Here is a 15,709-nt window from a genome sequence, read left to right as displayed (position 1 = left end):
CGTACCCTTTTGGATCCCTACTTTTGTATCTTTGGGGTAAATACCCAGTAGTGCAATTGCTGGATCATATGGTAGCTCTATTTTCAACTTTTTGAGGAACCTCCATACTGTTTTCCAGAGTGGCTGCACCAGCTTGCATTCTGTGGGAGAGTTTTAATTCATTACTTTAATGATTATGTCTTAGGTCTCTTAAGCTATTTCTGGTGTTGTTTGAAAGGGGATGATAGTACTGTCTGGTTTTTTTGACGTAGATCGAAATATTTGGTTGTAGGTATCCATTTTCTCATTATGAAATCACAAATCTAATTTGATTGCATTCTGTTTCAGGGTTCCCTTACTTTGTGACTTTGAACCTCTACACCAGCATGTACTTGCTCTACATAATTTGGTAAAAGCAGCACAAAGTTTGGATGAAATGTCACAGACCATTACAGATCTACTGAGTGAACAAAAGGCAAATTAAGTTCTTTCAAGTGGTTTGTTTCATTAGTGTAAAATGTTGCTGCAGCTCTGTAAGCCTATCCCTCTTTTTTCCAGGCATCCATGAGTCAGACTTCACCACCGTCGGCTTCCTCACCACGGATAGAAAGTGCAACAGGAATTGCAACTACTACCTCACCGAGAACTCCTCCTTCACTCACTGTTCAGGATCCCTTATGTCCTGCAGTATGTCCCTTAGAAGAGTTATCTCCAGATAGCATCGATGCACATACATTTGATTTTGAAACTATCCCCCATCCAAACATAGAACAGACTATTCACCAAGTTTCATTAGACTTGGATTCATTAGCAGAAAGTCCTGAATCAGATTTTATGTCTGCTGTAAATGAGTTTGTAATAGAAGAAAATTTGTCATCTCCTAATCCTATAAGTGATCCACAGAGTCCGGAAATGATGGTGGAATCACTTTATTCATCTGTTATCAATGCAATAGACAGTAGACGGATGCAGGATACAAATGTATGTGGTAAAGAGGATTTAGGAGATCATGCTTCTCTGAATGTCCAATTGGAAAAATGTCGAGTTGTTGCCCAAGACTCGCACTTCAGCATACAAACCATCAAGGAAGACCTTTGCCACTTCAGAACATTTGTACAGAAAGAACAGTGTGACTTCTCAAATTCTTTAAAATGTACAGCATTAGAAATAAGAAACATTATTGAAAAAGTAAAACATTCTCTGGAAATAACACTAAATGAAAAACATCAAAAAGAACTGCAGTCTTTAAAAAGTGAATATGAAGGCAAACTTGATGCACTAATAAAGGAAAGTGAAGAAAATGAAAACAAAATTAAAAAGCTGAAAGGAGACTTGGTATGCCTTGAGGAGGTTTTACAAAATAAAGATAATGAATTTGCTTTGGTTAAACATGAAAAAGAAGCTGTCATCTGCTTACAAAATGAAAAGGATCAGAAGTTGTTAGAAATGGAAAATATAATGCACACTCAAAATTGTGAAATTAATGAACTGAAACAATCACGAGAGATAGTGTTAGAAGACTTAAAGAAGCTCCATGTTGAAAATGATGAGAAGATGCAGTTGCTGCGGACAGAACTTCATTGCTTAGAGCAAAGTCATCTAAAGGAGCTAGAGGATGCTCTGCATGTCAGGCACACACAGGAGTTTGAGAAAGTTATGACAGACCATAAAGTGTCTTTGGAGAAACTAAAAAAGGAAAATCAACAACGAATCGATCAGATACAAGAGTCTCATGCCAGAGTTATCCAGGAAAAAGAACAACAGCTACAGGAATTAAAACTCAAGTTTTCAGATTTGTCAGACATGAGATGTAAGTTAGAGGTTGAACTTGCATTGAAGGAAGCAGAAACTGATGAAATAAAACTTTTGCTGGAAGAAAGCAGAGCCCAGCAGAAGGAAACCTTAAAATCTCTCCTTGAACAAGAGACAGAAAATTTGAGAGTAGAGATAAGTAAACTAAACCAAAAGATTCAGGATAATAATGAAAACTATCAGGTGGGCTTGGCAGAGCTAAGAACTTTAATGACAATTGAAAAAGATCAGTGCATTTCAGAGTTAATTAGTAGACATGAAGAAGAATCTGATATGCTTAAAGCTGAATTAAACAAAGTAACGTCATTGCATCACCAAGCATTTGAAATAGAAAGAAAGCTGAAAGGAGAAATAGCTGAACTGCAGAGTAAATTGGATGCAGAATTGAGTGCTCTTGAAAAACAAAAAGATGAAAAACTCACCCAACAGGAAGAGAAGTACGAAGCTATTATCCAGAAACTTGAGAAAGACAAAGAGAAACTTGTCATGAGCCAGGAACAAGACAGAGAACAGTTAATTCAGAAGCTTAATTGTGAAAAAGAGGAAGCTATTCAGACTGCCCTAACAGAGTTTAAATTGGAGAGAGAAGCTGTTGAGAAAGAGTTACTAGAAAAAGTTAAACATCTTGAGAATCAAATAGCAAAAAGGTAAGAATTACTTTAAAATTTAAAATTAAAATATTGGTGATTCAAATGTTAATTGTTTATGTAATCACAGTACCTTGATTTACTTATCTTAGGCCAATATAGTAATTGAGATATTTTTATAAAGTAAAGTCTTTTACTTTATTTATAGTCAGTGTTTCTTTCAAACATTTAAAAAAATAACAGACTACATAAGCTCATTAGTGGCTTTTAAAAATGGATGAATATCTTGGATTTCCAAAGAAATGATTTTTTGAAAATTTCAAATGTTTTCCAGGGCTTCTTCCTTTTTTAATTCATTAAGTTCCTTCTTTTGGTTTATTTGAATTTTTTACCTAATTTCTTCTGTTGAAAATTACTTTTTACCATTCTTTTTAAATTGCATATGTATGAAAGATAACAGTTTCATCTGTGCTCACTTATTAAAGAGTAAATTCTAAATTGGGGCTAAATGTTTCATCACTGTTATTTCCTTGATGTTACAGTTTCAGTTATTCCCTCTGTGGTTCAAAAGATAATGTCTTTAAATTCCAGGTTTTATACAGTGGTGGGGTTTTTTTTCTTTTTTTGTATTTTTAATATTTTGACTGTCTGATGTTACTACCTTTTGATCAGTATTTCTGCTCTTTAAACTTCATTCAGGTGTTTTATGGCCTAATGAACAACTTCTAGAACATTATCAGTTAGTTCTGAGTTATTCTGAGTGAATATATTTATAGTTTGTATACCTTACATATTTTAACCTATTTCCTGCCTTTATCACTTTTACAATCTCTTGTGATAGACTTTCTGCTGGTGATATTCATATATTGGTATTCAGGTAAACCTCCCGCTCTGTTTTGAAAACAGGAACTCTTTATGTATTCTGAGGGGATTAGAGGGTTTAATACAGGAATTAGGGCCTGCACAAATGTTTACAGAGCTGGGGGAGCTAAGGTCAAGGGAATGACTGCTGAAACTCCGGAAAACTCTGGGTGAAAGATCAGGAAAATAGATGCTGAAGTACCCACCGAAGCTGAGAGTTATTCATGGCTCCCTGGAAAATTGCTGTAGCAATCAAGAATCTCTTCAAAGCCCCAGTAATGTGGCTCAGTCTGCAACACAAAATGGGTAGTTCTCAGTTACTTGACAGGAAGCTCCTGTGAAATTTCATCTGGATGCACCTAGCTTTGGAGAGTAAGTCTGGACTGCTTTTCTGCTTTCCAGCTTTCCAGATCTTGTGCATATTCTTTTTATTGGCAAACTTGCAGTTGAAGGGGATTCTGGGAAATACACATCTCTGCAGTATAGTGCAGATGAGATTCTAGAAGAGGGATGAAAGCGATGGCTGGATGATGACAGTCCAGCACTGTATACACTCCATTTCCGACTCAGGGGTCCTTTGTGTCTCTTTTACCCATATTGAACTCCCAAATAAAGACACTTAAAATGTCATGTTTCTGTTGGACATGATTCAGCTTCTGTCTCATATCTTCTCAGATAGGCTCACCCGCTTCCAAAGGTGAGACTCAAACTTATGTCATTGTAGCCATCCTAGAATTCTGTTTGTTTATCTTTCTGTACATACACAATCTCTCTTTGATATTTTGTAGGCTAAATACTGAAATACAGGGTTAATTACAATTGTCACAACGCTTATTACGTACTAAGATACCGAGAGAAGGGGATAAAGATAAAAAATTCATCCATATGTATAGGCTTAATTGTGGTAGTCTTTATTTCTATAACTAGTCTCATAACCCTAGTGGGTATTTACGGCTTCCTTCTATTTTTTACCTTAGACATTACCTCAGCTGATTTTACTTGACCTGAAGAGACTGCCAATAATGATTCCTCCTGTAATACAGTTGCTGTAGTTTCTCATTTGACTGTTTATCAGTGGACATGGCAGTGCCAAGAGACACCCTAGAAAAGCTTCTGACTTCCAGGCATATTCCTCTGCTTTACTGTGTAGGAACAACTGTTTCTCATTGATAAGTTATATCAGTACATACTGCAGCTTCCTTCTTTGTGTGTTGATTCAGTGCTGTGATGAGCCCTAGGTATCCCTGTGGTAGCTTAAGCTTCCAGGTGAGTGGGACCCTCGTTGTATCTCCTGGTAAAGGAATTCTTTTGGGGGGTACCAAACTGGCACAGCCTAAAGTTGTAAGGATGAGAAGCAAAATTTTTGCTGTTGGCTCATTGAAATAATAGTTATTCCAATTTTGTTTTCTAAATTTTTATTTAAATTCTAGTTAGTTAACATATGTGTTACTCCAATTTTTATCATTGGTTCTCCAACCTATATATTCTAACTGTGGGAGAATTAGTTTCACATAGTAGTATTTGGTTCAGGACATGTACTGCATTCTTTATCCTAGCCATTCAGAATGACAGGGTGCCTGAGTGGCTCAGTCGGTTAAGTGTCCAACTCTTGATCTCAGCTCAGGTCTTGATCTTAGCATCTTGAGTTCAAGCGCCATATTGGGCTCCACACTGGTCATGGAACCCATCTGGTACTGTAATGAGTTTTTAGTACATTGATCCACGGTTTTATCAAACTAGCTGTTTAATGATTGGCATATGTGGTAAAATATGTGATTTCCATGGGCACGAGGCTATGGCTACATATCTTTCACTGTACAATGAAATTCCATGTTCAGAAGCAATTATAGTAGAATATAGCAGTGAATAAGCCTTTTTATATGTTCAGGAATGGTGGTTTTTGCAGAAATACTGTGGGCATGGAAAGTAATTCTATATGGAGAATAATAGACTGTTCTTGTGAAGATAGATTACTGTTCTTTTTATGGCAGAAGCGGTCCAGTGTAATCAGCATGCCACCAAGTAGCTGGCATGGTCTCCCAAAGAGCACTGCAATATCAGGGGGGCTCACTGCTAGTTACTAAATGTATAGAAATCCATATTGCTGAGCCCATATGTAACCTCACTTCCTGCCTGTATAGACTGTTGTTCATCAGCCTTTTGAATAGGACTGATTGATACAGAATGTTCAGGTTGCCCATCTGATTATTAAGAGGTTCCTCACAGTCAGACATAATATACTCAGAGAACTGACATGTCCTCATACTTAATATCCTGCACATTTCAAGAGGCTGGTCCTTATTTCTTTTCCAGAAATCTTCCCACCAGATTTCAGTCTAGTTTCTTCGAAGTCCCTCACTATCCAGCCAAGCCCTTGGCTGGCCAGTTGCTGTGAATCACTGTAAATCTTTGCCCCTGACCATTTCTCCTACTCGGTAACTTCAGGTACACTGCTTAACATGTTGCCACTGGGAATATTTCCCTTCACTGGTGTTCTTTAGAGCCACTCCTCAGTGGGGCTCTAATACCTCAACCGTACTTTTGAATAGTGTCAGTATATTTTGCAGAATCATGATGAAACCAGGCCTCCCACTTTTTTTCATTCATAGTCAGTGTCAGAGTCCTGATGGAGAGAAAGGAGGCAATGTAGCAGGAGAAAGCACCTTGGGAACCTGAATCTCTTGATCTGTTTGTACCATACTTGTGCCATATTTTCTTGGATCTCGTGTATGCCACATCTAACTTGTGATGGAATATTGCTGTGTATACCCAACTTTATGGTTTCATGACTTAGACAACATTCACTTTATGATGGGCAGCTCAGGACACACAGTAACTTGGGGGACCATGGTCAGTCTTTCAATCGCTACAGACCCAGTAGCAAGCCATAACTACTTTACAACAGAAAAATAGTTATACACTTCAGAATTCCAAGGTTCTCAACTGTGATTCTCCTATAGGACTTGTCAGAAGTTCTATACAGTATTCATTTCTGCTACAGACACTTCAGGCATCTTCTTGGAAGTGTGGCTCAAGGGGCAGAGCAACTTGCATGTTGCTCTGGAACTTACACAGAACAGGGAGTTAGTTCGTAAATGAGTCAGAGCAGCAATCCCAAATGTACTATATATATTGCCTCCAAAATTCAGAGATGCTCACCTATAAGCAGCTTGTCCCTTGACATCTCATATGACTGGACCACTGGATACTTAGAAATTTCACTGTGCTGACAAGCTCCTGAATTTTCATGGTCTTTATTGCTCATCCTCTGGCATTCCTATGTCTTGCCCTGGTAGCTGAGGTAGTTGCTGCTTCCTATTTACTTGGCCTAAGGAGCATAAATGCCATAAATATATTGGGTTAATATGATACCTTTTTCCCCTTTTCCCCACCCCTCTCATGGATTAGTATTGATATCTTGAGGAATAGCAAGAAGACCAGTTTTTAACAGAGAACTAGAGAACTGGTATAATCCAGATATAAGACATTGGAAGTGTGTTGCTGTTGTTGTAGGTAAAATCTAACTGCTGCTTGTGGTCTGTACTAGAGGTTGACAAACTGGCCTCTGGGAATCCAGCTTCCCACTTGTTTTTGTAAATACAGCTCTATTGGAATACACAGATGCCCTTTCCTTTACCTATTTGTTGCCTGTGGTTGCTTTTGGAAGAAATGAGTAGGTATGACAGATCATCTCACTAACATGTTTACTCTTTTTCCCTTTACAAAAAGTTTGTCAGCCTCTAGTATATATTATGAAGAGGGAAGAAATCACTAAGTCACTAGCTCCATGTCAGGCAGTAGTGGCCTTGTTGATTTACTCCAGCAAAGAGGTCCTATGTGAAATAACAGTTTTCTTGGAGTCACTACCTGATTAAATTTTTGAGAATCCATTATTTTTGTATGTTTTCTACAGGACACATACTTAAGTTGAATAAGAATGTTACAAAAATCGCCCTTACATCATATGAAATGAGAGACTGTTTTAGAGATTTTGCTTGGCTTTTTTTTACCATAATAGTTCCTCATTCCATGAGTAAGGGAACCAACAAGGAGTCGCTAACAGTTGCTTTTATGTGTATTCCACTAGAGATTCTGGATGTAAGGATGGACCCAAACTCCATTTATCACTTGGCTATTAGTAATCTCCTGGTGGACCACAGTGGCATTAGAGCCCCCTCAGAGCCAGTATTCATTTGTCCCCCAAAGGTTGGTTAATTACTTTCCCAGAATACATACTAAGCCTGAGAAGTGGACACAGGTCTCTATGCTAAAGACTATAAAGGAGACAAGATTATAAAATTCGGCATTGTAGTTGGTGACTGACTCAGATCTTGGGATTAGGTGAGGGGTGGTGATTCTCCTTATTTAAATTGGCTTTCTGAGCACTAAATACTGAGTTTTTAAAAAACAATTTAAAAAAGTTTTAATAATCCTTTATCATCCTGTTCTGTTATGGCCCTGTGGACAGCCAGTGCCAAAGATTTATCTGGGTCAGACCTGATTGCTGCTCTGGCTCTGCTCCCTGTAATAATACCACATCATGTCGCTGGTTAAGTGCCACTAATTGGCCTCTACCACTCCAGAATCCTGTCATTCCCATTAAATTCATTGAATTTCAGTGATTTCATCTCTCTGCTATCCCTGTTTTGCACAGTACCATTACAGAGCTTTTTTTTTTAATTAACATATAATGTATTATTTGTTTCAGGGGTGCAGGTCTGAGATTCATCAGTCTTACACAATACACAGCTCTCACCACAACACATACCCTCCCCAGTGTCTGTCACCCAGCCACCCCATCCCTCCCACCCACCACCACTATAGCAACCCTCAGTTTGTTTGCTGAGATTAAGAGTCTCTTATGGTTATAACTCCCTCTCTGGTTTCATCTTGTTTCGTTTTTTTCTTCTTCCCCTATGATCCTCTGCCTTGTTTCTCAAATTCCACATATCAGTGAGATCATATGATAATTGTCTTTCTCTGATTGACTTACTTAGTTTACCATAATACCCTCTAGTTCCATCCACGTCATTGCAAATGGCAAGATTTCTTTTTTTTTTTTTTTGATGGCTGCATAATATTCCATTGTGTATATATATCTACCACATCTTCTTTATCCATTCATCTGTTGATGGACATTTGGGCTCTTTCCATAGTTTGGCTATTGTGGACATTGCTGGTATAAATATCGGGGTGTAGGTGCCCCTTTGGATTACTACATTTGTTTTTTGGGGTTTTTTTTTAAAGATTTTTTATTTATTTATTTGACAGAGACACAGTGAGAGGGGGAACACAAGCAGGGAGAGTGGGAGAGGGAGAAGCAGACCTCCCATGGAGTAGGGAGCCCTATGCAGGGCTCAATCCCAGGACCCTGGGACCATGACCTGAGTTGAAGGCAGACGTTTAACGACAAGCCACCCAGGCGACCCGGATTACTACATTTTTATCTTTGGGGTAAATAACCCAGTAGTGCAGTTGCTGGGTCATAGGGTAGCTCTATTTTCAATTATTTGAGGAACCTCCATATTGTTTCCCAGAGTGGCTGCACCAGCTTGCATTCCCACCAACAGTGTAGGAGGGTTCCCCTTTCTCCACATCCTCGCCAACATCTGTCGTTTCCTGACTTGTTAATTTTAGCCATTCTGACTGGTGTGAAGTGGTTTTGATTTATATTTCCCTGATGCCAAGTAATGTGGAGCACTTTTTCATGTGTCTGTTGGCCATTTGGATATCTTTGCAGAAATGTCTGTTCATGTCTTCTGCCCATTTCTTGATTGGATCATTTGTTCTTTGGGTGTTGAGTTTGATAATTTATAGATTTTGGGTACTAGCCCTTTATCTGATATGTCATTTGTGAATATCTTCTCCCATTCTGTCAGTTGTCTTTTGGTTTTGTTGACTGTTTTCGTTTTCCACGCAAAAGCTTTTTATCTTGATGAAGTCCCAATAGTTCATTTTCGCCCTTGCTTCCCTCGCCTTTGGCGACGTGTCTAGGAAGAAGTTGCTGCAGCTGTGGTTGAAGAGGTTGCTGCCTGTGTTCTCAAGGATTTTGATGCATTTCTGTCTCACATTTAGGTCTTTCATCCATTTGGGGTCTATTTTTGTGTATGGTCTAAGGAAATGGTTGTTTTCATTCTTCTGCATGTGGCTGTCCAGTTTTCCCAACACCATTTGTTTAAGAGACTTTTTTCCATTGGATATTCTTTCCTGCTTTGTTGAAGATTAGTTGACCTTAGAGTTGTGGGTCCATTTCTGAGTTCTCTATTCTGTTCCATTGATCTATGTGTCTGTTTTTGTGCCAGTACCATACTGTCTTGATGATGACAGCTTTGTAATAGAGCTTGAAGTCCGGAATTGTGATGCCGCCGGCTTTGCTTTTCTTTTTCAACGTTCCCCTGGCTATTCGGGATCTTTTCTGGTTCCATACAAATTTTAGGATTATTTGCTCCATTTCTTTAAAAAAAGTTGATGGTATTTTGATGGGGATTGCATTGAATGTATAGATTGCTCTAGGTAGCATAGACATTTTCACAATATTTGTTCTTTCAGTCCATGAGCATGGAACGTTTTTCCATTTCTTTGTGTCTTCCTCAATTTCATTCATGAGTATTCTATAGTTTTCTGAGTACACATTCTTTGCCTCTTTGGTTAGATTTATTCCTAGGTACCTTATGGTTTTTGGTGCAATTGTAAATGGGATTGACTCCTTAATTTCTCTTTCTTCTGTATTGTTGGCATATAGAAATGCAGCTGATTTCTGTGCATTGATTTTATATCCTGCCACGTTACTGAATTCCTGTATGAGTTCTAGGAATTTTGGGGTGGAGTCTTTTGGGTTTTCCACATAAAGTATTATATTATCTGCAAAGAGTAAGAATTTGACTTCATTAAATTCATTGAATTTCAGTGATTTCATCTCCCTCTGCTATCCCTTTCCTGCAGAGTACCACTATAGAGCTTTTTGAAGTTGAATTTCTTAAAGCCTTGTTGAAGGGCAATATCTCTGGACCCTCCCGGGATATAAATAATAAATCTCTCCCACTATGCCTATCACCATCATTCTTTGGATGCATTCCTCAAGACCAAGGATCAGTAAATGTGTTCTTTAAGAACTATTTTCTAAAATGAAAATAAGTGAGAAGAATGCCATTTGTTTTATATATTTGCATATCTCTTTAATGTTTGGCTTATTGGATTCTCATATCTGCTTCTACATCAAATCTATTGCAGTATCTTTTGATTAATGTATGATAAAAATACAGTCTTTAACTTACGTGTAATTGGAAAAGAGGAGTATTTCAATAACCTTTCAGATACTTGTGGACATTTCCTTGATACTAAATCAAAATCCAACAAATTATAATTTCTTAAACATTAGTTTCAGGATAGAATATGAAGCTATCAAATGGATTTTTTTCATGCTGTTTATGCTAATATCTATTGAACTGCCTTGCACTTTGAGTGGCTATTTTACTCATGCATAATTTTGTAGCACAATGAATTGTCCATATGAAAAACACTGGTTCACTGAGTTATGCAGATCTTGTAAATACTGACTTATTTTATTGAAAGAAAAATCAGTTGTGTTAGTATACCTACCAATTTTATGAGAAAGATCTTAAGTACTGGAAGGCTCTCAAGTTCATAGTGGCAGGTACAAGATTTTTTTTTCTCTTTGGTTTTTTGGTTTTTGTTTTTAAATAATTTCTGTGCCCAAAGTGGGGCTCGAACTCATGACCCTGAAATCAAGAATCACATGCTCTACCGACTGAGTCAGCCAGGCGCCTCAAGGTTTCTAAAATTTTAATTTATTTTTAGAGAATCACATTTTACCATTGGTAACAAATTCTGTCAGTTGTTAATTGAAGTAACAAGCTCACATTGGTCATTTTTGAGAAAATGTCTGTTGAAAACCCAAATCTAAATAACCAGAGATTGTCGTTTTTCAAATAGAAATAGTAGAGCATGAAAAATGTAGCTAATTCAGCACACAGCAAAGCAATTATACAAGTAGTTTTCCGAGAGACAGACATACTTCTGTAAGTAGCTGAAGTGCTTTATATGTACTCATTTCATCACACTGAATACTAAAAAGGTGCATACTCAGTGGTCAGGATTCAGTAATAATAATTCTTACTATATCATGGATATTGCAAAATCTGCCTTTTTCTTTTCCACTTTGAGTGCGTTGGTATAAAGAAACGATGACTAAAAGTACGGTTTGGCACTATCATCTTTAATTTGTTAAGGTGTCAGCGATTTTATCATATGTGCAAATGTCAACAAGGTGTAAGAGACAAATATCATCTTATGAAAATAGTTTTGATATTACTGATCCCTTGAAAGTGTTTCTAGTCAAAGTTCTGTGGATCACACTTTGAGAATCATTGATACAGAGATTGGTTGGCAAACTTTGTGTAAAGGGCCACATTGTAAATATATTAGGCTTTGTGGGTGATATGGTTTCTATCCATGTTACTCAACTAGCCAGAGAGAAGTGAGACAGTGTAAATGAATGGGTGTGGCTGTGTTGCAGTAAAACTTTACACAAACAGATAAAGGCTGGATCTGGCCTGCAGGCCATTGTTTGCCTGGTGTGGTCTAGAATATCTCATCTTTGCATCTTATTTTCTTTTGACATTGGCCATTAGATCCAGGTTTCAGGCAATAAATCTAGCAAACTGTTAACATTGAATCTAGAGTCTCTGATTATTGTATCCATACAGATAATACTGGCCCAAGTTACCATTATGTTTGCCTTTTCTAACTCCTATTGGATCTATCCCCATACGTATTTCCTATATTGCTACCAAAACAAATGGAAAATTTTGCAGTTGCAACTCCTTCTTGGTTAGATTTTCATCTCCCCTGGGATCTGGGGATTTGAAAGTAGACATGAGTCTGGAAGTAATTAAATAGTATGGGAGCCAGTTGAGAAGGATCAACTTGTTGAGATGGGAACCTCAGTCAAGGTGACACTAATCTTTTCAGATGAGGGAGTAAAGGCTGCTGCTGCTGGCAAGGAAGGCTTGGTGGGATTGGTAGGGACAGCTGTGGCATTTCTAAAACCTTGCCACCTTTAGTCACCTGATGCACATAGCTATAGGTATCAGCTGTTCTGCCATAGAATGCCCTAATCTGCCAGAGTTCCATTTTGCACTGACAGTGAGGTCATCACTGCCTTCAGATCGAAACAGATCAGAGAATCAATTCCAGATTCCTGTCTTTATGCTTTTTTCCCCCAAGGATCATATTTGTATCTGTCAGTATTGAATTTAGAAAACAGAATCTCTTTTAAATCTTTCAGGATTAAAGGGTTTAATATTAGAATTAGAACTTATATGAATTTGGGGAGACCTAAGGGAGGGACGTGGTAAACGAGTTGCTGCCCAAGACCTGGAAGTCTGTAGGTTCAAAGCCATCTGAAGCACCAAAAGTGTGTGGCTAGTCAGAAAATTGCTACAGTTTCTTGGAGACGTCTACCAGTTGTCTGCTGTGGCACCAGTGCAGGTAGTTCACTTGGAAACCCCTCATGAACTTAACAGCCCACATAGCTGGTCGTAGCCACTTCTACAGAATGACAAACTCTCTTTCTCTTAGCCTTCCAGATCTTGTGTGGGTATCTTTCATTGGCAAACTTGAACTCAGAACTTATTGGGAAGGGGGTTCTGGGCAACATAGTTCTAGGCTTCTCTGTCATGCAGAAGAAACAGTTGAAAAAGAATGAGGAAATCTTTGAGAAGAAATGATGCTGAGGTGATGACATGGTCCAGCACACCTCCCTGCTTTCCACTGCTTGGTTGGCTGCGCATATGCCAGAAGCAGCATGGAGAGACCAACTACATGGGAGAAGCATCAGCGAGATATAAATAAGAGTATTAATTGTATCTGTAATGTTAAAGAACTCCCACAAGTCAGTGAGGAAAAGGCAGGGTATTCATTAGAAAAATGGACAGAGGATATGAACAGCCAGATCAATGAAGAAGTACAAATAGCCAGTATGTGAATAGCTTTTCAGTCTATCTAGGATTAAGGAAATGCAAAATTAAAGTAAAATACATTTTTTTCCTATATATCTGGGAAAAATTTAATCAATAATATACGTTACTTTTAGTAGGGGAAAGGGCTTTCTCATACTCCTGTGTACAAAGAAAATGAGTGCAGAGAATGTGTGTGTGTGTGTGTGTCTGTGTCTGTGTTGTTTGCAAATGTACCTACTACACTGTTCATAGCTGTGCCTCCAGGGAGTAGTTGATGTAGATCTGGGTGAGTACAGGAGAAGCATTTCAGTTTTATAATTTTAATCTCAAAAACATTTAAAAAACCCACAATAAACAATATATTGTTTACTAGGCCCAAATCTAATATAGTTAATGATAAGAGATAGTTCAAGCATCATGACAGTCTAGTTTGTATCCAGCGTAGATTTTCTAGTTCCTAGAAATGTTGGGTATAATAGAATCTTTGGCTAGCATACACTAATTTATTAATGGTGGGGTAACCTATCAACCAGAAATGATTTATTTCAGGTTCTGTGTAAGAGTATAGAAATTTCCAACTGACAACAAATGTGTTTGCTTCCTTCAGTTCTAATTTCCAGGCTGTTTTAGGGTATTAATAATATAAGACAGGATTATGTAAGTTTAGATTGGGGGGAGCAACCTGTATTGATAAATTTCTTAGGTTTCTATGCCAGCATTGCTAGATCAAATAGTATTCTTAATTATGAAATACTATAACCTTTTCCTCATGCCTTCCCTCCCACTCAGCACACACCTATCTCCTTAGTCCCCAAAGAAAGTGTGGCCATGGTGCTATAAGAAACAAAACTTACTCTAGCTGTTACTATTTCATTGCTAGGGTTAATTCCCCCTGATGACAGAGTCATTTGAGGTCATAGAGTAGTATAAAATACAACAGAATGATGTGGCTAACAGTTCCCTGGAACCTTTTCTAATGGGATCCTCAAACAATGTGACATAGCATATATAACCACAAGAAACCCCTGTCCCCAATACAGTATGATTGATTGTTCTTTGTGTCTTAAGCTCTCCTTTATTTGCTTTTGCCACCAAAAGTCTTTTACCCTATGAGTCAGCATATACCTAATCATTTAATGTGCTCATTCTGGGTATTTGGTTCAATGTTTTTTTGTTTGTTTGTTTGTTTGTTTAAGATTTTACTTATTTGAGAGAGAGCACATGAGAGGAGGGAGGGTTAGAGAGAGAAGCAGACTCCCTGCTGAGCAGGGAACCCGATGCGGGACTCGATGCCAGGACCCCAGGATCATGACCTGAGCCGAAGGCAGTTACTTAATATTCTGGGTATTTGGAATGATAGTGTATTTACAAAGAGACAATGATGTCTGCACATTCTTGTGTGCCTAGAACTATCTTCTCCCCTACCTGCCTCATCCTAGCACAGCACTGACACTTGAAGTAAAAGTAACACTTCCCCAGGGTGCACCAGGCAACCCAAAGTTACAAGACACCTAGAAATTATAAATACTACCCATTGTTGTGCATAACACACACACACAAAAACAGGATTCTTAGCATCGTTTCTCATGCTGAAACCTTCTCTCCTTCTTACTTTGTTACTGTGCTCCATTATTCTTACCAACATCCTCACAGCAGTCTTTTACAAACCTAAATTTGTATTCTGTCATTCTTTCTAGACAAAGTTCTTTAATGACTTTATGCTGTACTGCTAATAAAATCCAAAATGTTTTCTGTTCCTGAAATGACTCCCCCACCCCCACCCCCTTCTCTAACTTCATTCCTCACTGTGGTCACCTTGCTTACTTGCCTGAAACCTGGCTTTTTGTTTTTCCCGTAACAGTTCACCTATCCTGTAACTGTAGGGATAATTCTTCAAAGTATATCTCTTACTTGCCAAAGGTAGACATTAGCCAAATAGTATTGAAGAAAACCTAATACCTAAACCCTGCCTATACCAGTTTTAATCCTTAACACTTTGTTAGTATGTTGAGTCCATATTTATATTCTAGTTCCTGAGTAACACTTTGATTTATGTAGCTTGTCAGGTTTCCATCTGTGCTATAATTTTTACCTTCTATACTCCTCTCCTCTAGCCCTACAGGAAAAACTTTGAAAACAGATCTTTTACCTTATACTTTCTACTGCATAAGGGATTAGGTGCTTCCCCAGTTGAAATCTTTCTGTAAACTAAGAAGTCTCAGACTTTGTTAGAGGTAATATGTCTCTGCATATTTCATGTTTGGCCATTTAAAACCATCCCTTAGAAGAAAATGGGCAGCAAATTGATAAGAATTACTAGATTTTATCAGTAAATTTGGAAGACTGAATAAAAGAATCACAATAATTCTTTATGTAATTATCAATTGCTATAATATTAATAGTATGATAATTTTATAGATTATGAAATTACATCAGGAATAAAATCCACATTGACTAGAAAATGCCTCTTTGATTCCAAGGGGCACCTGG

The 15,709-nt window shown here is 37.9% G+C and overlaps 1 protein-coding gene across 5 annotated transcripts in view; it reads left to right on the top strand.

Moving 5' to 3' along the window:
* RB1CC1 (RB1 inducible coiled-coil 1) overlaps positions 1-15,709 on the top strand; it is a 79,986-nt gene that overhangs the window by 39,441 nt on the left and 24,836 nt on the right. For all 5 annotated transcript variants that reach the window (XM_081815985.1, XM_081815987.1, XM_081815986.1 and 2 more), the window contains 2 exons: positions 328-454; positions 538-2,438. In XM_081815985.1, the coding sequence (XP_081672111.1) occupies positions 328-454; positions 538-2,438 (2,028 nt within the window). The remainder of the gene's footprint in view (positions 1-327; positions 455-537; positions 2,439-15,709) is intronic.

Source organism: Leptonychotes weddellii, chromosome 4 (genome assembly GCF_054177405.1).
Source record: "Leptonychotes weddellii isolate Sample4059 chromosome 4, ASM5417740v2, whole genome shotgun sequence".
Classification (NCBI taxonomy): domain Eukaryota; kingdom Metazoa; phylum Chordata; class Mammalia; order Carnivora; family Phocidae; genus Leptonychotes; species Leptonychotes weddellii.
This window is presented reverse-complemented; position numbering and strand designations above follow the sequence as displayed.